This window comes from Coregonus clupeaformis, chromosome 23 (genome assembly GCF_020615455.1).
Source record: "Coregonus clupeaformis isolate EN_2021a chromosome 23, ASM2061545v1, whole genome shotgun sequence".
In the NCBI taxonomy this organism is placed as follows: Eukaryota; Metazoa; Chordata; class Actinopteri; order Salmoniformes; family Salmonidae; genus Coregonus; species Coregonus clupeaformis.
This window is the reverse complement of record NC_059214.1, coordinates 38,328,084-38,356,064: the sequence shown is the minus strand read 5'-3', so window position 1 is coordinate 38,356,064 and position 27,981 is coordinate 38,328,084. Positions and strand designations below refer to the sequence as shown.

General features: G+C 42.4%; 1 protein-coding gene across 2 annotated transcripts; it reads left to right on the top strand.

Annotated features, from left to right (window-relative positions):
* Positions 1-3: 3 nt before the first annotated feature.
* On the top strand, positions 4-27,958 carry slc12a8 (solute carrier family 12 member 8). 2 transcript variants are annotated; one of them, XM_041844692.1, is made up of 16 exons: positions 4-287; positions 569-759; positions 3,084-3,230; positions 4,009-4,200; positions 4,416-4,647; positions 14,482-14,595; positions 15,086-15,173; positions 15,414-15,501; positions 22,850-22,996; positions 24,018-24,169; positions 24,262-24,385; positions 24,537-24,966; positions 25,281-25,378; positions 25,474-25,591; positions 26,078-26,138; positions 27,474-27,958. In XM_041844692.1, the coding sequence occupies exons 2-16, from the start codon at positions 619-621 to the stop codon at positions 27,637-27,639; spliced, it is 2,298 nt and encodes a 765-aa protein (XP_041700626.1). In that variant the 5' UTR covers positions 4-287; positions 569-618; the 3' UTR covers positions 27,640-27,958. The 2 variants fall into 2 exon arrangements, with proteins under 2 accessions (XP_041700626.1, XP_045062374.1); XM_045206439.1 differs by lacking the exon at positions 4-287 and having other exon boundaries at positions 335-759.
* Positions 27,959-27,981: the final 23 nt, after the last annotated feature.

Genomic DNA, 27,981 nt, shown 5'->3' with positions numbered 1-27,981 from the left:
GCATAAGCATATGAAAGAAACGAAAACATTTAATATAACGGAGGTGATCTTCTGGCATGTGAAAATGCAACCGTTTTCCTTAGACTTCATTACATTTTGCCCCAGTGAATACATCTTATGTCAAGGAATGTACCGGTAATTCGATACAAATGTTCTGCCTCGAATTCAACTACACTGCCCTACCTTGATCCAGGCAAGTCAGGCTCGTGCTGTTGAGTAATCACACCTGCTGCCTGCATCCGGGTGTCTGTGTTTAGTTGGCACACCTCTATTTGGCTCCAGGGAAGGTAAGGCAATGATTAGGCTGCCTTTGTATCAATATATTTAAATAAGCTCATGATTTTCCCCATCAAGTAAGGATTCCTAATTGTATAGCTTATTTCTGAAACACTGCCCTATAGATAGTTAGCCAGAAATGATTGGTTTTCAGACAATCTTTCCCTTTGTTTTTTGTCTACTTTGGGGGTTAATGAATATACAAAACTTTTAACCAGGAGTAATATTCACATTGATGACCTTGTTTCAAGGTTTTAAACTCTGGTGTACTTTATGTATCCATCCACTCCAGGGTACTAAACTGGAGTGCGTGCAGGCAGAGGTTTGGTCAAAGCGGTTGTTATGGAAGCGTTGCCATTCGGCCGGACTCTCCACAGGTCTAATGTGGAGGATGTGACAGAACTTCTGAAGGCTAGGGAGTCTAGAAGGGCCAGCGGCAGTAAAACCACACCTGTCCAGGATCTGTTCCATGAGGACGCTCAGGTAGGTTATCATTACAAGTCAAGACGTTGCTGAAATCCAACAGTTGCGTTGGTGTTAAGTTGCCACAAATGTTGCCTGCCCTGAGGGTATGAGGAAATCATCTTTGATGACACAGTTGGAGCCTGGTCCAAGATATGTTTGTGCTGTCTTGTTAAATCTCATGGTCATTGTTATGGCGTGGAGTGGGAAAGACTGCACAAACAGATCTGGGACCAGACCAGTGGCGACCCGTCAATCAGGGCAGGTGGGGGTCTTTTGAGCCCAACCTGTTTAGCTAAAAACTGTTTTGCATGTTATTTTGGCATTAACACGTGTCACATATCAGTTTGCAAACATTGTAGAAATAATTGAGTTAATAAAGCCGCATTCAAACATGGTCTCTTTTTTGCTTTCTTGAGTAAGGCAGCTCCAAAATGCAGGTGTTTCAGCCTAGCTCAGTGCTTTCTGTGGTGGTGGGGCAGCCAGCGGACAATACGGAGCGTAGGGGTTGGTAATGTTCTCTAGTTGCACCGTGATTGGCTCAGTGTTCTGTCACTCATGGGGACACTGCAAAATCTACGGGAAGAGCTTGAAAATTCAAGCCCCTTGGGTGCTGCCGTAGAGTTACATTAGAAGTGCCCATCCAAGAAGGCTCAAGGTCATTGGCCACAGATAAAATGAGGTCAAATCACGTTACATCCACCGTAGCTTTGATTGGACTGATCATGTCAACATCATACTTTCAAAATCTTAACTAGCAAGCTAGACAAGCAGTCATCATCATGAATCACGTCGACAATCTACTGGCAAATCCTTTTCAATCCTTGTCATATGAAGAGAAATTATAGATAAAACATATCGGTGCTCATCGGCCATTGGACATAAACATTACACAACAAGTTGGAAATCGCAAATTCAACAATGAGTGGTTTGGAAGGAATCAGTGGCTAACTGCAAGTGTTGCAAATCAATCACTAGCCTGATATTCAGTGGAGTGGGTGAGTGGTCCAAGTCTGGTTTTAAGGGTCTCTTTTCCAAGCTTAAAAGGATAAACATTCAACACCGTGGGCCAGAAAAGGTTGAATGCATTGGCCATGCTGTCAATCCAGCATGACTTCTGCCGCGTTCAAAACAACTGGAAACTCGGAACTGGGATATCTCAGACTTCAGTGAGTTCAAGATAACTGGGAACTTGTGGAAAAAGACGAGCTCCGACTGGGAAAATACGTTTTGAACGGCCATCCAACTCGGAATTCCAAGTTGGGAACTTGGGCCTCTTTCTAGAGCTCCGACCTGAAGATCACTGACGTCACGATTCGACCTTGTTTTTTTTCTAAGTTCTAAAAATGTATTGTATGCTGCTGCATTAATTATGTAATATGCCAGGGAGATATATATACTGTAGCTAAGAAAGTAATACTAAGTATGTTGTGTAGTAAACTGTTAGTAGCCCATGTGCCTCACCCTAATAATTTGGTCCCTTTCCCCCATAACTTGGCCTACTGTTTTGACTTAGTGGTGCACATATAGCCCATATTCTGTTTTAGAGATGTAACCATAGAATATTGTAAGAGCTTTCATTGTCTGCTTATATGACCCCTTTATTTATCATACGGTTCTGACTTGGTGTACAGGGAGAATACTGTAAGAATGGCCCATGTTCTGAATTCTGTCGCTGTACATTTAAAAAGTGCTGAAAAAATAGTTATTGACTACGTCTGTCCTAGATCGCTCATTAATGTCTTAATCGAAATTACGGATTGCCCTCTTATCCGCTCGTCGTCCCCTTATGACAGTTTGTACATATCAATTGTCAGTAGAAACCACATTTGTTTAAGCAAGTCAGCCATGTTTTTTTTAAAAAGGCAGTAAATGAGGCTGAATGAACTGTTTCGCTGCCAGACAAGGCTGTGCTGATAGCCAGGTGTAGCAGTGGTAAGGATTCACACTATGGTGCTGAAAAGAAAGCTCTGCTGTTGGCACAGCTTTATGTAGGCCCTAACAGTTTGAGGGCACCATTTGTCACTGTTATAGTGCAATGAATTGATTGTTTAGTGTATTTTTTAATTTTTTTTGCCCCTTCGAGATTTACATGCTAAAATCGCCACTGGACCAGACTATAAAAGTTGTGCAGGTAGCTTAGTGGTTAAGAGCGTTGTGCCAGTAACCGAAAGGTCACTGGTTATAATCCCCGAGCCGACTAGGTGAAAAATCTGTCGATGTGCCCTTGAGCAAGGCACTTAATCCTAATTGCTCCTGTAAGTCACTCTGGATAAGAGTGTCTGCCTAAGGACTAAAATGTAAAATGGTAAACATCTGAAAGTGTCGCCTACTCTAATCTGCAGGGGTCGCAGCATCTCGCTCAGCCATGGTGGAGGGTGAAACTGTTTGTGTGGGAGCCTGTCTTGTTTGGGACATGGGATGGAGTCTTTACTACCTGTATGATCAACATCTTTGGTGTGGTGTTGTTCCTCCGCACTGGGTGGCTGGTGGTGAGTTGGAGTTTCATTTAATTTCATTCAATACATTTATTTGACAGGGACAATGCACACAAATCAACATTTATGTAAATGTACCAGATTTGGCCAGCTAGCTAGTTTTCAACTGTAGTCCCAGGGCAGGTAGCTGTAGGCAAGAGTTTTAAGGGTGGGATCTAGACTAGTGTTTCTTTATGATCTTATTCCAAGTGACCACCTAGGGGTCCCCATACTCAACAGGCGGACCACGGGGGCCGGATCTGGACCCAGAGCGGGGTCAATATGGACCGCATGTTTTTGGTTGAGGGGGGGGACTGTCGGGCTTCGACCCCTGGTATTATATGTATACATAACATGGCAAAATGTGTAGAATTGTAGGGAATGAGCATTAAACCTGGAAAACTTTCTCTCCGCCATGAAGAGGGGTGTGAACAGTTTGGGTTTGCATGGGTTGCGAGTTGGGGGTTTGTTACTATGCCGATAAATGACAATAACCATTCGGACATTTGCCACCTAGGAAATTTGTGTGACTGGACCTTCTGAAATAGTACTTGAGTAACTCTGCCCTAGGGTGTGCACATTTTGGTTCTATCCCAGCAATAACACACCTGATTCAACTAATCAAGGGCATGGTGATTCATTGATTTGTTGAATCAGTAGTGTTAGTGCTGGGCTAGATCAAAAAATTTGCACACCCTGGGCGTACCCTAGGACTGGAATGAGAAACACTGATCTAGGACCTGCTCCATATATTGTATTACTTTCTTTTTGTTTTTTCTCTTGATGATGTAAGGGGAACCTAGGTGTGTTGCTAGGTATGCTCCTGGTATCTGTGGTGGTTATCGTTGCCTTGGTAACAGTGATGTCAGGCATCGGCGTCTGCGAGCGCTGTGGGGTCGGTAGTGGTGGAGTGTACTCCATGATCTCTACTGTCCTGGGAGGAAGAGTAGGAGGGACCGTGGGGCTCCTGTATGTTTTCGGCCAGGTGAGAAACAGCATGTTTGTGTGTGTGCGCGCCTATATGTTTTCATTCCCCCTTCATCCCCCTGCAACCCTTTGCCAGGTCATTGTGGTAAAAGAGAACTCACCTTCAGTCAACTCACCTTTTAAAACAAAGATTATATAGCTAAATAAATAAAAAGATGAATCTATATGTTTACATACAAAGTATGTCTTCTGCGTGGGTTTTGATTTCAACAGTGTGTGGCTGGAGCCATGTACATCACAGGGTTCTCGGAGTCTATCGCCCAGCTCCTGAGCCTGCAGAGTGAGTGGGCCGTTAGAGGGATGTCTGTGGTTGTCCTGCTCTGCCTTCTGGGTATTAACCTCGCCGGGGTCAAATGGATCGTCCGTCTCCAGCTGATACTACTGGCCATGCTGGCTGTCTCAACGCTGGACTTCGTTATAGGGACGTTTTCCCACCTCGACCCAGGTGTGTACATAACATGGCCTGCGGATGTGTTCTGCTTGACAAAATCTCATGGACTGTAGTGTATAGTGAACTGACAGAAGTGTGTGTGTAGAACTGACAGAAGGGCCATGAGTGCCAGGAGTAGCACAGTGGTGGTGTGAGGAGTTGTTCTTGTTTAGCCTAGATAAGTGGTTCTCAAACCTCTCCTTGGGGGACCCCCAGACGTTTCACAATTTTGTTGTAGCCCTGAATTAGCTCACCTGATTCACCTAGTCAAGGGCTTGATCATTCGTTGACTAGTTAAATCAGGTGTGCTAGCTCTGGAATAGTTCAAATACATGGAATGGCTGGGGGTCTCCGAGGAGAGGTTTGAGAACCACTGGTTAGATCACAGGTTCAATTAACAATTTTGTCCAGTAGGTGTCACTGTGCCATAATATAGCCTGGAGGATAACCACAAGCTTTCTCTGTACTGCATTTACTGTAGACTTCAGAGTTCATAAGCCCTCTCTCAGCCCCCTAGCTTAGTTGCAAATGTACTGCACCTCTTACTTCATACTCGTCATACTCTTATGCAGTAGCAGTAGCATATAAACATACCTAGTTCTTCCCCTTGGTCAAATAAAATCACAAATGTTCTTTGGTTGTAGAGAACCTTATAGGCTCCCCATCAGTTTGACGTTTCCAGACTGTGTGTGTGTGCATGTAGTAACTTGTGAACAAAAATTATGCAAAAAGGTGTACCCACACACGCTTCAGCCCAGCTTGAACAAAAATAATGCATACTGTAGAAAAAAGGTGTACCCACACACGCTTCAGCCCAGCTTGAACAAAAAAGGAATCAGGTGCTTGACTGAGGGACTTACCCCAGGACACTTCAACTGGTGACTATTCAGGAAAATAAAGAAAAAGGAGCACTCTGTTTCTGCATTGATCTGAAATATTGAATGCATGCGGTAATCAGTGATGAGGCAAGTTTGATTGACTCAGGCAGCACTCAGTCTTGTGTAATGTTTACCCAGAAGGTTTTTCATGATGAGGATATGGTGGGTGTGGTTTACCCAGATTTGTTTTTCTTTCCCCGGCCTTCAACAGGAAGTTGATCCCTGCTCTTCCTGTTCTCACTGATTATCCACTTCCAGTCCAAGGGAAGAGCACAGGTTGCGTTTCAAATGGCACCCTACTCCTTATGTAGTGCACTACTTTTGACAAAAGTAGTGCACTGATTAGGGCAGGGGTTCTCAAAGTGGGATCCGCAGTTAATGAAGGGGGTCCACGGCCAGATTATTATTATTATTATTATTATACATTTTTTTGCATTTATTTTTTTATGAATATTACTAACAGATTAAATTACTTTTGGCCAAGGGATCCGTGGAATAAGTTTGAAGTGTGTAATACATTTTAATAATATTAATCTACAATTTATGTTCTTAACGCTAGGTAACATGGGCCTGTGGGGCTCACAGGGATATTGGTATGCACAGTACTCCACCAATAAAAAAAATAAAAAATAAATGCACTGTAATTTAAGCTTTGAAACTGAAAAGTTTTCTCTCTGCCTCATGGCAAAATGTGTAAAATTGCAGGAAATTTGCTTTAAAGCTGCAACAACAAAAAATATCTCTGCCCCATGACAAAATTCACTCTGATGCCAAGAGGCGGGCCTTGTAAATGTTATCTGCAGACGTCATAGTAAAACTCCTTGTAGACTATTTTTATTGCACTCGAGTTGTGTTCTGATTATGAGGGGGTCCCTGATGAATTTGCTATCACAAAAAAAAAAAAGAGAATAGGGTGCCATTTGGGATGCAAACACACAGTGTTCCAGTAGGAGCTGGGCATTTCTCCTTTCTTTCTCTCAACAAACCACAAAGTGCGCTACCTAATTGGTGGTGGTGGTGATGGGGGTTGGTTTAGTTCAGGAAGCTGAAACCTTAAACCTTACCCCTTGCACATCATGTCTTTCCTCTCCTTTACAGTCCAAACCATTCATCCCTAATGATCCTCTCCTTCCCAGTCAGAACCCAGAGCCCAGGTCTGCGTCCCAAATGGCTACCTATTCCCTGCATAGTGCACTACTTTTGACCAGGGCCCTATGGGAAAATGGTGCCATTTGGGTTGCACCCCAGAGCTGCCATAGGGATCACTTCTCGTGGTTGTGGCCTAGTGAAACTGATGCAGTGGATTGCCCAGGTATTTCTCAATAAGTTGCTGCTGTGTTTTGAGGCGATCTCATGATTTGGCACGGAGCCACCCTGTCCTCCAGTCTAGCAGACTAGGACTGCGTCTGAAATGGCAACCTATTCCATATATATTGCACTACTTTTGACCAGGGCCAATAGAGCTTTGGTCAAAAGTAGTGCACTCTGTAGGGGATAGGGTGCCATTTCGGATACACCCTTGGTTGGGGGCTGTACGGCCTGCTTTGGCTGGCACCTCCTTTAAAAAGGAGGTGCCAGGCAAATGTGTTTATAGTTTGATAACACTTTAGATCAGACTATCAGACTGGTGATTTGAGTAGAAGGCCAGTTGGGCTGGTCGTCATTTACATTTTTACATTTTAGTCATTTAGCAGACGCTCGTTTTTTTTTCCGTTTTTTTTTCCCCCCATAGGGTCAAGGTGGTCTCAATGGTTAATGCTGTCTTTTATGGCAAGATTTATGTATTTCTGGTCATGGATGAAGTAGATTAAATTCTGAAACTGAAGTGTCAAATACTGTAGGTTTCAAGAATGACACATTTTGTCATTTAGATAGGTTGTCTATGTTACGGAAATGTTGTAGTAAAGGTTTGGTTACTGCTTATTACACTACCAACAGCCAGATGGTTACAGTTTTATTTACCCCATCTACCTGTCTTGATAACTAACTGACTCTGACTGTACTCTTAAATTTTTTTTTTATTATTATTATTAAATTTTTTAGCAGACGCTCTTATCCAGAGCGACTTAAAGTTTTTAGTGAGTGCATACATATTCATACTGGCCCCCCGTGGGAATCGAACCCACAACCCTGCAAACGCCATGCTCTACCAGCTGAGCTACATGGGACAACTAATGCGGTATAGACGTCTGAGAGGTAAAGGAATGATTAACAAACAGTTCCTCGTGGGAGAATCCAGAAGCTCTATGCCACTCCCAGTAGTGCCATAACTTTGAGTGAAATATAAATACATTTGAAATATCTTCTAAATCTCTAACATTTCTGCATCGTTATCCTGATACTGATCTGTGCTCTGTGTGGGAAAACTCATTATATGAGTCAAATGGGAATACATCTAACCCTTTAAAAGAGAGAACACGTTTTGATTTGTGAAGTGATCTTAACTTCCTTCCCCTGTTCATGTAACTGTTTAATGATGTAGTCTGACAAGTAATTCCTGGCTGCAGTAGTGTGGTCTGACTCTCGGGTAGTCTCAGTAGTGTGGTCTGACTCTCGGGTAGTCTCAGTAGTGTGGTCTGACTCTCGGGTAGAAAAAATACAGGAGTCTCAGTAGTGTGTACACTGGACGATAAAGTCATCTTCTTCGTAACTAATATAATAACTATCCTCTGTCCTCACGTTATAGAGTCTGTGAATCATGCATGCATGTGTTCATTTATTTAACCAGTGGAATTTAAGGGTATATTTCCTGTAACCAAAGGTGTTGGCACTCATCCCCCCCACCCCCCTTTCACTTGTCCCTCTTGATCTTAATTTGAACTCTTTTCCAGATTGAACATACAGGAAGTTCCAGAATGTGTTTCATTGTTTTGGTTGTAGGGTGTTAACCGGGCTCACCCACATTTTTGGACAATGACAAAAAGAAAAGGCCGGAACCCAGATTTGAGAGAGCTGCTCTTGAGACCAAGCGCCAAATCATCACATCCTGTGATATTATGAAGGGTCCTCCAATCAGAGGATCAGGGACTCCTCCCAATGAATACTGTCCTGGTTGTGGGTCAAATCCAACTAAATAAATAGAAAAGTGAATTATAGGATCTCTATGGTCATGGTCACCATTCTCCAGTCAGCACGCATGCATACTTTTTTTAATTGTATTTTTTTAAACCTTTGGTCAGTGTGGGTGAATGAGAGAAGTGGGTAGAGCTGTGTCGGTTGAAGTTGGTGTGTGTTAACACCATTATGTTATACAGTGGCTTGCGAAAGTATTCACCCCCCTTGGCATTTTTCCTATTTAGTTGCCTTACAACCGGGAACTAAAATTGATTTTTTATGGGGGTTTGTATCATTTGATTTACACAACATGCCTACCACTTTGAAGATGCAAAATAATTTTTATTGTGAAACAAACAAGAAATAAGACAAAAAAACAGAGAACTTGAGCGTGCATAACTATTCACCCCCCCAAAGTCAATACTTTGTAGAGCCACCTTTTGCAGCAATTACAGCTGCAAGTCTCTTTTGGTATGTCTCTATAAACTTGGCACATCTAGCCACTTGGATTTTTGCCCATTCTTCAAGGCAAAACTGCTCCAACTCCTTCAAGTTGGATGGGTTCTGCTGGTGTACAGCAATCTTTAAGTCATACCACAGATTCTCAATTGGATTGAGGTCTAGGCTTTGACTAGGCCATTCCAAGACATTTCAATGTTTCCCCTTAAACCACTTGAGTGTTGCTTTAGCAGTATGCTTAGGGTCATTGTCCTGCTGGAAGGTGAACCTCCGTCCCAGTCTCAAATCTCTGGAAGACTGAAACCGGTTTCCCTCAAGAATTTCCCTGTATTTAGCGCTATCCATCATTCCTTCAATTCTGACCAGTTTCCCAGTCCCTGCCGATTTAAAAACATCCCCACAGCATGATGCTGCCACCACCATGCTTCACTGTGGGGATGGTGTTCTCGGGGTGATGAGAGGTGTTGGGTTTGCGCCAGACATAGCGTAATCCTTGATGGCCAGAGTACCTTCTTCCATATGTTTGGGGAGTCTCCCACATGCCTTTTGGCGAACACCAAACGTGTTTGCTTATTTTATTCTTTAAGCAATGGCTTTTTTCTGGCCACTCTTCCGTAAAGCCCAGATCTGTGAAGTGTACGGCTTAAAGTGGTCCTATGGACAGATACTCCAATCTCCGCTGTGGAGCTTTGCAGCTCCTTCAGGGTTATCTTTGGTCTCTTTGTTGCCTCTCTGATTGATGCCCTCCTTGCCTGGTCCGTGAGTTTTGGTGGGCGGCCCTCTCTTGGCAGGTTTGTTGTGGTGCTATATTCTTTCCATTTTTTAATAATGGATTTAATGGTGCTCCGTGGGATGTTAAAAGTTTCGGATATTTTTTTATAACCCAACTTTGATCTGTACTTCTGCACAACTTTGTCCCTGACCTGTTTGGAGAGCTCCTTGGTCTTCATGGTGCCGCTTGCTTGGTGGTGCCCCTTGCTTAGTGGTGTTGCAGACGCTGGGGCCTTTCAGAACAGGTGTATATATACTGAGATCATGTGACAGATCATGTGACACTAAGATTGCACACAGGTGGACTTTATTTAACTAATTATGTGACTTCTGAAGGTAATTGGTTGCATCAGATCTTATTTAGGGCCTTAATAGCAAAGGGATGAATACATATTTACGCACCACTTTTCCGTTATTTATTTTTTTAGAATCTTTTTAAACAAGTTATTTTTTTCATTTCACTTCACCAATTTTGACTATTTTGTGTATGTCCATTACATGAAATCCAAATAAAAATCAATTTCAATTACAGGTTGTAATGCAACAAAATAGGAAAAACGCCAAGGGGGATGAATACTTTTGCAAGGCACTGTATAAGTGTGGTGCTCGTGGACACTGGGGGTGTGTCCCAGATGGCACCCTATTCCCTACATGGTGCACTACTTTTGACAAGAGCCCTATGGGGCTATAGAGAATAAGGTGCCGTTTGGGACACAACCTGCCTGGGCCTGTCTGTTCTGTTGTACTTCAGTTACATTATCATTGTTTGGATAGAGGGAGGTCTCGGTTGGTCATGTAATGTACAGGAATTTGGTGGGTATTGTTGTTTCATTTTGAAATTTGACCTTGTTATTATATTTAGTTTCTAAAAGTGAGGTCGTGTTGGGTTCGTTCTGTGGTGTTGCTGCAGTGTTAGAATGAGAGAACATGAGGTGTCTCTTTCTCTTTCTCTCTCTCTCTCTCTCTCTTACTTTCTCTCTTACTCTCTATCTCTGTCTCTCTATATTAGTTTCTCTCTCTCTCTCTTTATTACTCTCTCTTACTTACTCTCTATCTCTCTCTATATTAGTTGCTCTCTCTCTCTCTCTTACTCTCTCTCTCTATATTAGTTTCTCTCTCTCTCTCTCTTACTCTCTCTCTCTATTAGTCTCTCACTCTCTTTATTACTCTCTCTCCCCCACCTCTCTCTAATACAAATTACTCATCACACAGAAGACATTTGTAAGACTAGCCACCTCCTCTAACTACTTGGCTCCAACTGCCCCTCTGTTTAAGAAACTCAATATATTGTCTATCTACAACATTAATATACTCCACTTATGCGCCTACAAATACATATACCTCCCAGACAGCCTACCTAAACCCTTCAATGGATTCTTCTAGGTTAATTCCCAAATCCATGCGTACATCACAAGACTCTGCGATAACCTTCACCCTCCCCACTGCCGCACCTCACATAGTCAATTCTCTATCAGATACAGATGTTCCATACTCTGGAATTCCTATCTTCACATTGCCAAAACATCATCATCCCTCAATAACTTCAAACATAGACTAGGGGTCAGCCTGATGAACCAAACGACCCAGTAGTCTCCTCCATGTAGCCTAACTCCCACATGCACACACATAATCAAGCATGTTTTTTCTTGTATACTGAGTATATAATGTACATTTATAATTAGTATGCTCGTTTTAACAGATTTTTTAAAAACGTATTTGTATATTGGGTTTTGTGGTGTGATTTTTCATATAGGCCCTTTTAGGTTTCCAACCTCATCTGCACACAGTTTTTACCAGTTTTCTATCTGTACTATTTTTTCTTTCACTGTTTTTCTTTGGTGCGAATAAATAAAACCTAAAACCCTACCTCTCTCTCTCTCTCTCTCTCTCTCTCGCTCTTCCTCTTGGACTTGGAACCAGCAGGGCTTCTGAAAAGGGTGGCGACTTCCTTTTGGATAAACATGTCATTCATCTGAGAGAACAAATTCTTTCCCATCGCAAGATAACCATGAGGGAAGTGTTTGATGTTCTTACATAGGCGGGTCCTTCAGATTTCACCCTCTGGATTAAACCTTTTAACCCCACCAGAACATGGCTCTGTCCCAAATGGCGCTCAATTCCCTATATAGTGCACTACTTTTGACCCTATGGGCCCTGGTCAAAGGCAGTGCACTATATAGGGAATAGGGTGCTATTTGGGATGCAGCCTTACTGTACCTCAACCTCGGGAGGAACCACATTAACCATTACAAAGACTTCAGGAATAGTTTCTTGCAGCTGAATAACTTGATTCATACAAGCTTTTATTCATGGTCATTGAATACATTTCTTTATATTTTCTTGTTTTTTAATTGCTTGTAGGCTGTTTGTGTAGGCTTACCATTTACTCCACAGTTGCTTATATAGCTGTACTGCTTGCAGTCCTCCCTGCATATCATGACCAGCTATGTGCGCTGAAATCTAAACTATCCATACTCCACATGCCCCATGTAACATTTTATAACGTGGTGTGAACAAATCAATCATGTCCACCCAACGGTAAAGCAGCACAATGTTTATCTCTGTGCTTTTCTTGCAAATGTTTGTCGGGCGCCTGTGTGAGAGTTGTTGTCTGTGAGTGAGCACGCCCAGCCCAGCTCTCTCTCTGTGCTGTTTAACTTGGCTAGTGTTACTGTAAACTAGGTCCTGGCCCCCTGATTGCACGCATCTAGGCGGGGCGGATATGGTTCCTCTCCTCCTGGACAGTTACATAAGGGGCTGGGTTATGGTTAGGGTTCTAAGGGTCTGGAGTTGTCTGTCAGGATCAGAGCAGACACTTCTGTCTTGATCCTGGGGGGTTAGAGTTAGGGTTAGACTGGTTCCTGAACCCAGCCCTGGTCTTACCTAACACTGGAAAAAAGACTAGGGTCACTCTCTCTCTCTATTACTCTCTCTTTCTCTATTACTCTCTCTCTTTCTCTTTATTTCTCTCTCACTCTCTCTTAGACTGCAGAATTAGGTTGCTGTTAAACAGTCCGATTTTCTTTCATCCTTCCAACTAAATATCATGTCAGAAAAGCATTTGGAAATGTGACGTAAAGAGGAGCGCTACATGAGCAGGAGTGAAGTCACTGTCCACATATGACGGTGAAGACCCACATCATACCGGCACTCTCAATAAAGCCAACTTATCATCTGACCATATCCTGTGATTTCTTTATTCTGTATCAGTTAAAAATATTTTTACTTATACAGCTCACAGGCTTTTAGCATAGCCCCTTTTACACTCCTGGCTTACCTCTACTAGCTAACCACTAGCAGCCTTGAAACACAGATCAGCACATCAGCAGTTCTTGTACTGTTACACACAATCAAGATAAACCTTTACCATCATAGTAGACATTGAACGACTATAACCAAACTGGCTAGAACGCTGTTGTTGGCCGACGGTAGCTATAGCTAGCCACATGCTAACCTGAGTGCTACTACTAGCAGCAGTACATCCAAGTATAATGGCTAACAAACATTGGCTAGCATGATATCTTGCAAGTTATATCGGCCAATAAAGATCAGGCAGTTCAGCAAAAATAAAGACATACTTTTAAAAAAACTATTACATTTAATCCAATTGGTATTTATTTCTGCAAAATGGTGGTTGTAGCTTGCTTGCTTGCTATCTAGCTAGCTTATTCCACCCCCAAACACCATTCTAGATTCATGTGAGTGGGCCAGTTTGACATAACATGACAACTCTTTGGCCACTTTAGTACCTACTTACACGATTCACCTCCATCACCGAAGCCACCCGCCGTTGTGCTGTAGTAACACCGGTGCGGTCAGTGGACTTGGAGTCTTCATTGACTGTGGGCACAGAACCATTTATTTCCCTCAGCTTCATGGTGAATCAATCCACTCTTCCAATGTTGGTAGCAATCATAATCGTTTTTGACAGTGAGCCCTGCCTGTGACTTAAGAACCAGGCAGGGGTTCCCCTGCCCCAGTCTGCCCACCGCATCCTCACTAAGCGGCCCTACTTTCTTCCTATCTTATCGCATTTCGGGCCAAACATGCATACCGATAAACAGTGGTTGTAGTGCACTGCCGCCACCACCAGGCCGTTCCCTTCTTGACGTCAAAGCCTAAATGTATTGTTGGAGTTTTCAATAAATGTAATTCAAATTGCTAAAATGGAAGTGTATAATTATTGTGTTTTTTTATAAACTTTTGCATAAAGTCAGTTTTAAATGTAATATCATCAATCTATGTTGTTAGATTTGTGAAAATAAATTGTGCAACCTGCCCTTTAAAGCCTGCAGTAAGGATGCTTTATAACCTGTTATGAGGTCCCGTGTAACTCAGTTGGTAGAGCATGGCGCTTGCAACGCCAGGGTTGTGGGTTCGATTCCCACGGGGGGCCAGTATGAAAAAAAAAATATTATGCACTCAGTAACTGTAAGTCGCTCTGGATAAGAGCGTCTGCTAAATGACTAAAATGTAAAATGTAAATGTAATGAGCATGTATGAGCCTTAATAATAATCAGCAGGTTTTCCGTAAAATGTTACCAGAAGTTATGGAATTGGGCAGGAGTTAAAATGCCTAAGAGCATTATGAAAACTTAATGATCACGATATCCACACAAATAAGAGACTTAACTTTATGCTGAATCTCTGTTAAACCTTGGCCTTTGTGGATGTTTTGTTGTTTCAGAGCATGGCTTCGTAGGGTACTCCCAGGAGCTGCTACGTAAGAACGCTCTACCAGACTACACAACAGGAGAAGGATTCTTCACTGTATTTGGAGTGTTCTTCCCCGCTGCTACAGGTGAACTACCGGTACTATAGCCATGTTTACAGCTGCTTACGTGTTTACATTTTGGTAATTTAGCAGACACTCTTATCCAGAGTGACTTATACAGTCTGTGCATTCAACTAAGTAAGTAAGTAAGTTACAAAATCACATATCACAGTCATTGCACAGTCCCTGCTCTAGGTCTAACACTGTCACATTCTAGTGGTTCAAAGGACCGACTATAAACAATGCTTTAAATGCACAATCTGTAAGGTGTCCTGCTGTTCAATGGTCATAAACAATGCCCTTTTCTAGCCATTGCCTTCATGGTAGGTGTGAGCTTCCACAGTGACAATTTATATAAATGTGGTTATAATAGTTATAATTATAATAGTTATAGTTATAATATAATAATGATCTAGTCCTGTCCCTGGTGCTTCGGTGTGATGGCAGGCTTCAACATGAGCTCTGATCTGTCTGTGATCATAACAGTCAATCCTCCTGTCCTGTGTCTTGTATGTAGGTGTGATGGCAGGCTTCAACATGAGCTCAGATCTGCAGAGACCTGAACACAACATCCCTGTGGGAACACTGGCTGCCGTCTGTACCTCGTACGTGTCTGTTGTTACTACCAACACTTATATCATTGAGGTGTTCCAGGACTTGTTCCTCAGCCTTTTTTTTGCTGGGGATTAGAAAAACATTATACCATTTTATCTTTATTCCCACACCACTCCCAACATGCCATGAAGCATTTAGGATCTTGTGACATAATTTCCTATTTATAGTGAGATGTGTGATTTTCCATCTAACTGATGAAAAACTGGGGGTGGTATTGTTGGCCACTACAGGTGGTTCCTGTATCTGGTCTTTGTGTTTCTGCTGGGAGCCATCTGCACCAGAGAGGCACTGCACTTCGACTTCTTAATAGCAGAAAAGGTAAACTCTCTCTGTCCATCCTCCTTTCCTCATTGTGACCATAGTGACTACTTCCTTTTGAAGAGCTTACTCTCTTTCCTATTGATGATCAAGTTCAGAAGTATTCATGTCCAATGTACAGTGAGGGAAAAAGGTATTTGATTCCCTGCTGATTTTGCACGTTTGCCCACTGACAAAGAAATGATCAGTCTATAATTTTAATGGTAGGTTTATTTGAACAGTGAGAGACAGAATAACAACAACACAATCCAGAAAAACGCATGTCAAAAATGTTATAAATTGATTTGCATTTTAATGAGGGAAATAAGTATTTGACCCCCTCTCAATCAGAAAGATTTCTGGCTCCCAGGTGTCTTTTATACAGGTAAAGAGCTGAGATTAGGAGCACACTCTTAAAGGGAGTGCTCCTAATCTCAGCTTGTTACCTGTATAAAAGACACCTGTCCACAGAAACAATCAATCAATCAGATTCCAAACTTTCCACCATGGCCAAGACCAAAGAGCTCTCCAAGGATGTCAGGGACAAGATTGTAGACCTACACAAGGCTGGAATGGGCTACAAGACCATCGCCAAGCAGCTTGGTGAGAAGGTGACAACAGTTGGTGCGATTATTCGCAAATGGAAGAAACACAAAATAACTGTTAATCTCCCTCAGCCTGGGGCTCCATGCAAGATCTCACCTCGTGGAGTTGTAATGATCATGAGAACGGTGAGGAATCAGCCCAGAACTACACGGGAGGATCTTGTCAATGATCTCAAGGTAGCTGGGACCATAGTCACCAAGAAAACAATTGGTAACACACTACGCCGTGAAGGACTGAAATCCTGCAGCGCCCGCAAGTTCCCCCTGCTCAAGAAAGCACATATACAGGGCAGTCTGAAGTTTGCCAATGAACATCTGAATGATTCAGAGGAGAACTGGGTGAAAGTGTTGTGGTCAGATGAGATCAAAATCGAGCTCTTTGGCATCAACTCAACTCGCCGTGTTTGGAGGAGGAGGAATGCTGCCTATGACCCCAAGAACACCATCCCCACCGTCAAACATGGAGGTGGAAACATTATGCTTTGGGGGTGTTTTTCTGCTAAGGGGACAGGACTACTTCACCGCATCAAAGGGACGATGGACGGGGCCATGTACCGTCAAATCTTGGGTGAGAACCTCCTTCCCTCAGCCAGGGCATTGAAAATGGGTTGTGGATGGGTATTCCAGCATGACAATGACCCAAAACACACGGCCAAGGCAACAAAGGAGTGGCTCAAGAAGAAGCACATTAAGGTCCTGGAGTGGCCTAGCCAGTCTCCAGACCTTAATCCCATAGAAAATCTGTGGAGGGAGCTGAAGGTTCGAGTTGCCAAACGTCAGCCTCGAAACCTTAATGACTTGGAGAAGATCTGCAAAGAGGAGTGGGACAAAATCCGTCCTGAGATGTGTGCAAACCTGGTGGCCAACTACAAGAAACGTCTGACCTCTGTGATTGCCAACAAGGGTTTTGCCACCAAGTACTAAGTAATGTTTTGCAGAGGGGTCAAATACTTATTTCCCTCATTAAAATGCAAATCAATTTATAACATTTTTGACATGCGTTTTTCTGGATTTTTTAGTTGTTATTCTGTCTCTCATTGTTCAAATAAACCTACCATTAAAATTATAGACTGATCATGTCTTTGTCAGTGGGCAAACGTACAACATCAGCAGGGGATCAAATACTTTTTTCCCTCACTGTAGGTGTGATGTGTGTGATAGAAGGAGTCAGGCGCAGGAGAGTAATACGCATCCAAAGAGTTTATTCCATTGATAAACAGTTGCGCGAGCATGCGACAACAAAACTCAGGCACAGGGGAAATATCTACCCAGGCAACAACAAGGTAAGGGTAGCTCAACCGAGCTACACACAGCTCACTACAAACAATCACCCACACAGACAAGGAAGCAGAGGGAACACTTATACAATTACTAATTGGGGATAAGGACCAGGTGTGTGTGATTAATTAGACAAGACAAGTGGAGTGATGATAAATGGATCGGCAGCAGCTAGTAAGCCGGTGACAACGAACGCTGAAACCTGCCCGAACAAGGAGGGGAGGCAGCCTCGGCGGAAGTCATGACAGTACTTCCTACACATTCTTCAACATTTTGAACATGTACACAGACATAGGCTACACAATAATTGTCTGTGTGTTCCCTTATATCCTAACTGTGTGATAGGCATAATGGGAATCTGTTATTATAAGTGTGATGAAGTAGCCTGGTCACATATCTGTTTATGTTGTCTTGCTAACTTCTATGCTAATTATTGTAATTACCGAAATGAGAGAAACGTTGTACTGCTGAGGTCAATACCCTCCCACCCCCCACCCCCACACTCTCCCCAGTCACAGCTGTCCCTACACCAGCTAGCAGGGGGAGGTGGTGGAAGGGTGTGGGCGCTAGGGTTGATACACTGTACAGGGGGTGCAGCTCAGCTGTCTGGGGTGGGGGGTTGGATTAGTGGGTGGTGGTGTACGGGGGGTTGAGAGGGATGGGCTATCTGTTGCATATGTGTACACGTTATCTACAGCATATGGTACAGCAGAAATACTATTGAGCTCAGCGGAAATATACAGCACACACATTTTGTACACCAAGTTTTTTTTTAAGGGGGTAGATTAGCTTTAAAATTGCAGATAGATTGTAACTTCCATCAATGTAATTGTCTGCATCACTTCCAATCCCCCATATGTTTTTTTTTCTCGCAAATATATATATATATATATATATATACATATACATACACAAACATATACACATACATACATATAAATACATACACATACATACAGTGAGGGGAAAAAAGTATTTGATCCCCTGCTGATTTTGTACGTTTGCCCACTGACAAAGAAATTATCAGTCTATAATTTTAATGGTAGGTTTATTTGAACAGTGAGAGACAGAATAACAACAAAAAAATACAGAAAAACGCATGCCGAAAATGTTATAAATTGATTTGCATTTTAATGAGGGAAATAAGTATTTGACCCCCTCTCAATCAGAAAGATTTCTGGCTCCCAGGTGTCTTTTATACAGGTAACGAGCTGAGATTAGGAGCACACTCTTAAAGGGAGTGCTCCTAATCTCAGTTTGTTACCTGTATAAAAGACACCTGTCCACAGAAGCAATCAATCAATCAGATTCCAAACTCTCCACCATGGCCAAGACCAAAGAGCCCTCCAAGGATGTCAGGGACAAGATTGTAGACCTACACAAGGCTGGAATGGGCTACAAGACCATCGCCAAGCAGCTTGGTGAGAAGGTGACAACAGTTGGTGCGATTATTCGCAAATGGAAGAAACACAAAATAACTGTCAATCTCCCTCGGCCTGGGGCTCCATGCAAGATCTCACCTCGTGGAGTTGCAATGATCATGAGAACGGTGAGGAATCAGCCCAGAACTACACGGGAGGATCTTGTCAATGATCTCAAGGCAGCTGGGACCATAGTCACCAAGAAAACAATTGGTAACACACTATGCCGTGAAGGACTGAAATCCTGCAACGCCCGCAAGGTCCCCCTGCTCAAGAAAGCACATACAGTGGGGAAAAAAAGTATTTAGTCAGCCACCAATTGTGCAAGTTCTCCCACTTAAAAAGATGAGAGAGCCCTGTAATTTTCATCATAGGTACAAGTCAACTATGACAGACAAAATGAGGGAAAAAAATCCAGAAAATCACATTGTAGGATTTTTTATGAATTTATTTGCAAATTATGGTGGAAAATAAGTATTTGGTCACCTACAAACAAGCAAGATTTCTGGCTCTCACAGACCTGTAACTTTCTTCTTTAAGAGGCTCCTCTGTCCTCCACTCGTTACCCGTATTAATGGCACCTGTTTGAACTTGTTATCAGTATAAAAGACACCTGTCCACAACCTCAAACAGTCACACTCCAAACTCCACTATGGCCAAGACCAAAGAGCTGTCAAAGGACACCAGAAACAAAATTGTAGACCTGCACCAGGCTGGGAAGACTGAATCTGCAATAGGTAAGCAGCTTGGTTTGAAGAAATCAACTGTGGGAGCAATTATTAGGAAATGGAAGACATACAAGACCACTGATAATCTCCCTCGATCTGGGGCTCCACGCAAAATTCATTAAAAATCCTACAATGTGATTTTCTGGATTTCTTTTTCTCATTTTGTCTGTCATAGTTGACGTGTCCCTATGATGAAAATTACAGGCCTCTCTCATCTTTTTAAGTGGGAGAACTTGCACAATTGGTGGCTGACTAAATACTTTTTTCCCCCACTGTATACAGGCCCGTCTGAAGTTTGCCAATTAACATCTGAATGATTCAGAGGAGAACTGGGTGAAAGTGTTGTGGTCAGATGAGACCAAAATTGAGCTCTTTGGCATCAACTCAACTCACCGTGTTTGGAGGAGGAGGAATGCTGCCTATGACCCCAAGAACAGCATCCCCACCGTCAAACATGGAGGTGGAAACATTATGCTTTGGGGGTGTTTTTCTGCTAAGGGGACAGGACAACTTCACCGCATCAACGGGACGATGGACAGGGCCATGTACCGTCAAATCTTGGGTGAGAACCTCCTTCCCTCAGCCAGGGCATTGAAAATGGGTGGTGGATGGGTATTCCAGCATGACAATGACCCAAAACACACGGCCAAGGCAACAAAGGAGTGGCTCAAGAAGAAGCACATTAAGGTCCTGGAGTGGCCTAGCCAGTCTCCAGACCTTAATCCCATAGAAAATCTGTGGAGGGAGCTGAAGGTTCGAGTTGCCAAACGTCAGCCTCGAAACCTTAATGACTTGGAGAAGATCTGCAAAATGGAGTGGAACATAATCCCTCGTGAGATGTGTGCAAACCTGGTGGCCAACTACAAGAAACGTCTGACCTCTGTGATTGCCAACAAGGGTTTTGCCACCAAGTACTAAGTCATGTTTTGCAGAGGGGTCAAATACTTATTTCCCTCACTGTATATACATCTCCTTTTTTAAAATATATTTCCCTTTATTACTTTCCAACCCCACCACCCCTTCCCTAATTGGAGTAAACTAGTGAAGAACAATGCTTAGGCCTCTACTTCCAGCTTATACATGCTATATACATTTTATGGACACAGTCAATTTTACAATAATTATATTTTGTTTGTTTTTACTCCTGAACTTCCTCTACCCTCAACCTCTCTGATCATTTTCATGAAGTCCATCCGGTTTGCTTCTATATGCCATATCTTTCTAACTGTGCTCTTTCACAAAAGCTCTCAACCTATAACCTATATACTTATTATGGACACAGTATGCTTTACATTAGTTATCTTGTTGTTATTAGTTGTTAGTTGTTATTAGTCCCATCCTTTAACTCCATTCAACACCACCCATCTATCTCTTAACACCGTCCATATTGGATTTCTATTTGCCATATATTTTTCAACTGTATTGTGATGTTTTACAAAAGTTCTGAACCCTTCTATTCTCATTGTTTCTGTAAATTGAAAATAAACATTTTTGCTAAAAGTATTATTATATTATTGATCGATTGACTATGACTTTTCAGATCACCCAGTAGTGCTATCTGCAGAGTTAGCTCCATGTAAATATTGCAATCCTTTAGCCATTCCTGGACCTGTGTCCAAAAACAAGCTACAAATGGACAGTACCAAAACAAATGTTCTAATGATTCTGTCTCTTCGCAGCAAAATCTGCAGAGCTGGGAGGATTGTATCCCCCATATAAATAACATTCTATTGGTAGCAAGAATTTTGTATAATAATTTTAAAATGAAAAATTCTACGTTTTGAATCCGGCGTCGTTTTGCGTATCAGTTCATAAACACTATGCCATGGAATCGGTACGTCAAATCTCTTCGCAACTATTTTGCAATCTATATGGGACGGCTGTCAATCCTTTGGTCCTTGATTGAAACTGGTATAATTTTCTTTAACCAATTATGTTCTTTAATGCAGGGCCGACAGACAAGTTCCTTACTTTTTCCCCCTTCCACTTTCCTCTTCCATTTTTGCGGTAATGCTGCAATTATTTGGTTGTAATTTTGGGTAGAGCAGACATTTCCATATCTTTTTGTTAGCTGCATGTGCGACATAACTCCACCAGTCCTACCGATGATATCATTTACGAAGATTATACCTTTTATAAACATTCTTTCAAAAAAAGAAAGTTTTTTTATCAATTAGTATATTTGAGTTTAACCACAATATTTGTTGCATTATTTGTTCTTTCGTTTCTGGAGGATTAAATAGAAATTGCAACCAATTTTCAATGGCTTGTTTTAGAAATTGTGATATTTGGGAGATGATTTCCTTTTCAAACTGAAAGTGAGAGGTTGTAATCTGAATAAAGGGAAAAAGGCCATTCTTGAACATTGGGTGAGACAATCTTACTAATTTGCTAGAGAACCAGTTCGGATTTAAGTATGACTGAAGCTTTTAATGATAGGTCTAATGCTTTAATATTTAATAATTTATGTCCTCCGAATTCATATTCATTATATAAATAGGCCCATTTCATTTTGTCTGGCTTGCCGTTCCAAATAAAATTGAATATTTTTTTCTCATATAATTAAAAAAACTGTTTGCTAGGCATAGGCAAGACCATAAGCAAATAGGTAATCTGGGATAATACTAAAGAGTTAATCAGGGTGATTTTTCCACAAATGTACAGGTATTTACCTTTCCATGGTAGCAAGATCTTATCTATTTTTGCTAACTTTCTATTAAAATGTAATGGAGTGAGATCATTTATTTAATTTGGGATATGTATTCTGAGTATATCCACATCACTATCAGACCATTTTATTGGTAAACTACATGGTAATGTAAAAATTGTATTTTTTAGTGATCCAATACGTAATATAGTACATTTATCATAATTTGGTTGTAATCCAGAGAGGTTAGAAAATGTATCTAGATCCTCTATGAGACTGTACACCAAGTTCTTTGCAAACAGATTTATTTGTGATTTCAAAAAAATGTTTACTCATGGTAACACTTGATTTAAAGCCTGCAGGTAAATCAAATCAAATTGTATTGGTCACATACACATATTTAGCAGATGTTATTGCGGGTGTAGCAAAATGCTTGTACAAAGTTGCTTAGGAGCTAGAAGCAGAGCTGCCATGTCTGTCGGCGCCATCTTTTAACTAGTAAAGTGTTACCAAATGTGTATATGAAATTGTTCTAATTGCAAAAATACCTACATTATGTCCTCCTTTTGATTCCTGCTTCTAACCTATTTTCATAAGGGGTTGGTTGAGCAGAACTTAGCTGCGTGTAGTCATCATGGGACCGTACTCTAGCCTCTTTTCCTCCTCTGTTTGTTTGTTCCAACTTCCCAGGTCTCCTTGGTGGGTTTCTTGTTTCTCCTGGGCCTCTACATCTCCTCGCTGGCCTCCTGCATGGGCGGTCTGTACGGGGCACCCAGGATCCTCCAGGTCATCGCCCAGGAGAGGGTCATCCCAGCCCTGGCCTTCCTGGGACAAGGGGTTGGTTTGCCTGGCAGGATGGTGGATGATCCATAAATCCAAAATTAAGAGAAATGGATCAGGGGCTCTATGTATTAAGCATCTCAGAGTAGGAGTGCTGATCTAGGATTTTAGTTCATAATGAATAAGGTGACATAGATTGGGTGGACCTGATCCTAGATCAGCACTCCTACTCTTAGACTGTTGATACAGCTCCTGATAATCATTATCACGTGAACAGTGCCACAGAACTAACCTAAGCCAAAAAACACATTGTGCTGCTATAAACAGTTTGTCACAACTTGAACTGAACATTTTCTCTCTTGGCTAAATCAGAACCATCAAACACAATATAGTCTGTCTCGAGTAGGTGGGGGGTGATACCAGTACGAGGGGTGGGTTCCATGGGAAACGGTGAGAGAACGGCCTGATTTTAGAGTGGTCAGTTGAGTAAACTAACCTCACAGAGAAAAAGAGAACGGATGGAGCATCCCAAATGTCACCCCATTTCCTATATAGTTCACTACTTTTGACCAGAGCCCTATAGGTTCTGGTTAAAAGTAGTGCACTATTTAAGGAATAGGGTGCCATTTGAGATGTAGCCTGAGTGTAGCCTAACGGTTGGTCGTACCTTATGAAACACAGCACACTGAACCCCCCTTCCTCTCCTCGGACCACACGCCCCTCAGTACAGTGTGGCATGTACTGTGTGTGTGTTCGTGTTTGCTGGAACCAGGCCCTAGACATCTCACCCCGAATCAAAGCCTCAGAACAAACCCAGGAAGGGAGACGGACGGGCCGGCCCAGATTGGCCTGGAACACTGCCAGAAAGGGAGAGAGAGCGAGAGAGTACCAGTGGTGGTTCAGGCAGCTTGGCTGTAGTTCTAGTCAGAGCAGGCTTAGTCTGAAAACACAGCAACCTTTTTAAACAACCGGTTTGGCTCTTTTGTTGAAATTAGAGCTTCTCAGCAGAGCATAGCATATCTTCCTATTTTTTTCTCGCTCTAGCTCTCTCTTTGTCTGCTCTGTCTGTCTCCAACAGAAAGGTCCTAATAAGACTCCGGTGGCGGCCATAGTCTTAACTAGCCTGCTGACCATGGCCTTCGTCTTTATCGGACAGGTCAACGTCCTGGCCCCCATCGTCACCATCAACTTCATGCTCACCTACAGCTTCATTGACTACTCCTACTTCAGGTGTGTGTGTGTGTGCATTGGGCGGACATGTGTGCTGGAACCAGACCCAAGACATCTTGAATCAAAGCTGACTTTGACTACTCTTACTTCAGTGTGGCGATGACCTATAACCTCCAGCCCAGAGAGAAGAGGGTTGGTCCTGCCAAGAGGCCTGGGACTGGAGCCTCATCCTTCACAAACCATACTTCCAAGCCCCTCATGACCACCACCCACCAGGTTATTTTATGTTTTTTCATAAGTCAATACATTTGTCAAAATTCTGTTAAATGTTGAGTTCAATCAAGTGTCAATCAAAATTGATGCAAATTCATTTTCAGGTCAGTACAATACATCACAAAACAATACTTTTCCCCCCACAATCCACCAGGGTTATGGTACAGAGGGGGACGGTGAGAGCCCAGGGAAGGGGACCCTGTTAGAGTTTACTAGGGATATGGACCAGATCTTCCCCCTGCCCAATGGTGGTGAACAGGAGGAGACAGAAAAGGACAATGCCACAGAGAAGGTCTCCATGCCAGGCCTGAGAGGCAGGATCAGGAGGGTGAAAGCCCCCGGCAAGAAGACACTGATGGACAGCTTTGGGCTAGACCGTAAAAGCAATGCCTTCCCTAGTGAGGGAGATGAAGATGGAGAAGGAGGGGTTGATCAGGCTCCCCCAGGTCCAGGAGAGTGTGTATCCCCCCAGGAAAGGTCAGGAGAGCCCAGCCCTGACCCTGAGGAAGTGAGGCAGGACAAGACCCTTCCCGGTCATAACCCCATAGAGCTTGACCCTCCAGGGTCACAGAGAGAAAACACTGGTGAGGAGTACTTCGACTTAGAATTTTAGTTCACTTTTGGCATTTATTAAGTGGTACCATTGGGCACATGGTGCACAGCTCTGATTCAGTCAACTTCATCACTCCCTGTGTGCGTGGGCATGCATGAGTTTGTGTGTGTCGGCATTTTACGACATTCTCTACTTAATTTGCAACCATTTACCCCCCTCATAGAGTACACTATTTACATAGTGTTGTAATAGTAAAATAGGTTATTGAATGTCTGGATTGTGTCTACCTTTCTGTTATAATGCCTGTTGTTTATACTTCATTCATTTCTGTAAATATTATGGCAGGTTCTGACTGTAAACCAGACTACCAGGGATCAGAAATCCAACGGATGCCTGATTCCTTCTATGCCAAATTCTGCAACCACTGGATTGCACTGATTGGTGTAAGTAAGCCAGTAAAACATGCAGTATAACAGTTCTGCCCTATTGTATCTAAATGTATTTTCTTGATTACTAATGTTTTTTCCCCCCTGTGCAGGCATTATGTTCCATCCTGATCATGTTTGTCATTCAGTGGGTCTATGCCTTGGCCAATATAATAGTCGCCTTGGTCCTCTTCCTCTACATTGGAAAAGCAAGCCCTGGCCTTCCAATAGGTGACTATCCATCCATGTCAACAACTGTCACATTCACACATCTCTGTGCATTTCTAATACAAGAAAGTGTGTCAGTCACTGCTGAAGCCTTCAGTTACAGTCTCTCAGCCACACAGCTGTTCAGCAGGATAGTTAGAATAGCTGAGGTAGAGGATTCTGCAACTCTGTGATATACAATCTCCCCTCCATACAATTCCCTGCTTTGCTCCCCTAACTCAAGACTGTGACAGAGGCATACTGAAGATCACACATGCACACCACACATGCCACAGGTGTCATGGTTAGTGAAATGGTTTTCATATTTTACAGGTCACACAAAGATCTCCTACTGTATATCAGAGGAATAGTTTTTTATTCTGGAGTGGCAAGCGTTAGCTTATTGAATACATCTAACTTAGATGTTTTGTTTTTGAAATATGGTTTATAATATCAGCTAGTAGTAGATGTATCATATTTATTACAATGTTGTTTTTTGTGTGTTTACAGGAGTGGCAGCTCGTTTCAGCTTTTTCAGATGGATTAGGACAACCCTGAGCAACCTAGGAAGGTATACAGCATCAAAAAAACTTGTATAAAATGATCATCATTCATCATGTATTCAGCTTTCTAGTGTATTATGTTTAGCGTTGTCTTTAAAGGTAGACTCAGCCTAGAGCATCACCGCAGATATTGAGATGAGCGAGATGCAAGACTTCGCTCTCACACAGTCACAAAACAGTATCTGCGCATGTGCACAGGTTCGCTTCACGCTGTTCACAGCGTGGTAGCCACGGGACCAAAACAGCGAAGAAGTTGAGCCTTACGCTTCAATGCATCTACGTCAAATCGCTGAGTCTACCTTTATATAGTATAATCATTAAATATAGTAGACAGAAGCAGTGAAATCAACGTCTTGGTAACCAAGTTAAGGAAATGTTCAGGAACTCAGGAAATGCTCGTACAATATCAGCTTGGAGCAGCAACAACAACCGAGAGCACTGAAACACTGTACAGTATCTTTCCATACACAAGGCCAGGTCAGCTGGTTGCTTGTGATACAGTACGCACAGAGTCACCCTCTGGAGCTGTTTACCACTGTTTCTGGGTTCAGAATATAGGGAGTACAAAAAAAGTTGTCTCAAATAGCACCCTATTCCCTATATAGTGCACTACTTCTGATTAGGGCCCATAGGGCTCTGGTCAAAGTAGTGCACTGTTTAGGGAATAGGGTGCCATTTGGGACAAGATCCTGGCCAAAAGTAGTGCACTATATATGAAATAGTGTGCCATTTAAGACTTTGCCACACTGTAGTACAGTATGTTTGTAGAAGTGTCATATAATAGGCCTGCCATTTATTTACATTTTACATTTTAGTCATTTAGCAGACACTCTTATCCAGAGTGACTTACAGTTAGTGAGTGCATACATTTTCATACTGGCCCCCCGTGGGAATCGAACCCACAACCCTGGCGTTGCAAACGCCATGCTCTACCAACTGAGCTACACAGGACTAACTTTATGTTGAACTGGTCATGAGTACTAAGCACCAAGACATTATAAAGGCTTGTTGTACATGCTTATAACAAGTAATAAAAGCATCATACCTGCAGGCTTTAAGTAAACTGTTTGTCATGAGTACCAGGAACTACATTATAAATGAAATTATTAATTGAAGTTATGAAGCATCATATCCTACCTGAAGACTTATATTAATGTGTTACTGATATATTAAACTGGAATAAACAGACAGCTTTCTAATTCTATTCTATTTATGTAATGTTTGCTTTATTTAAGAGGAGACAGGGATTGAACTCCGGTCTTCGGGTTGCATACATGTGCCAAGACCCCAGACCATGGGGCCTGCACATTCTATTCTAACTATTCTAATGTCCTGTCCTTCAGCGGTGAGTATCCTCGGGACCGGATGGTCGTGACACCCTCTCTGTCAGGAGTCGGCATGGAAACTAGGCAGCTGACAGAAGAAAACCTGGACTTTGCCTCTCGGGACCGCTACCACCAGTCTTCCTTTATCGAACCAGACAGGATGGCACACCTACAACTCAACTGATCACCACAACTCTGGATGGCTGGTCCTATCACAGACCATAGTATCCTGGTCCAATATCTGTTTGTGCTGTCTTGCCAACTCATTACAATGACCATAGGAGTTGGCAAAACAGCACAAAAAGATCTGGGACCAGGCTGAAATAATGTCTCATTCTAGGCCTTATAGACAGATTACATATAAGCAGTCAAACTGAAAGCTGAAATCAATAGTCCTACTCTATGACATCTGGATTTGTACAGGTCTCTGTGACTGTGGCAATGCATTCCTCTCAATGAAATGCTCAAATGGTTATTCTCTATTTATTGTGTCCATGGTCATGGAATATATAAACAATAAATAATG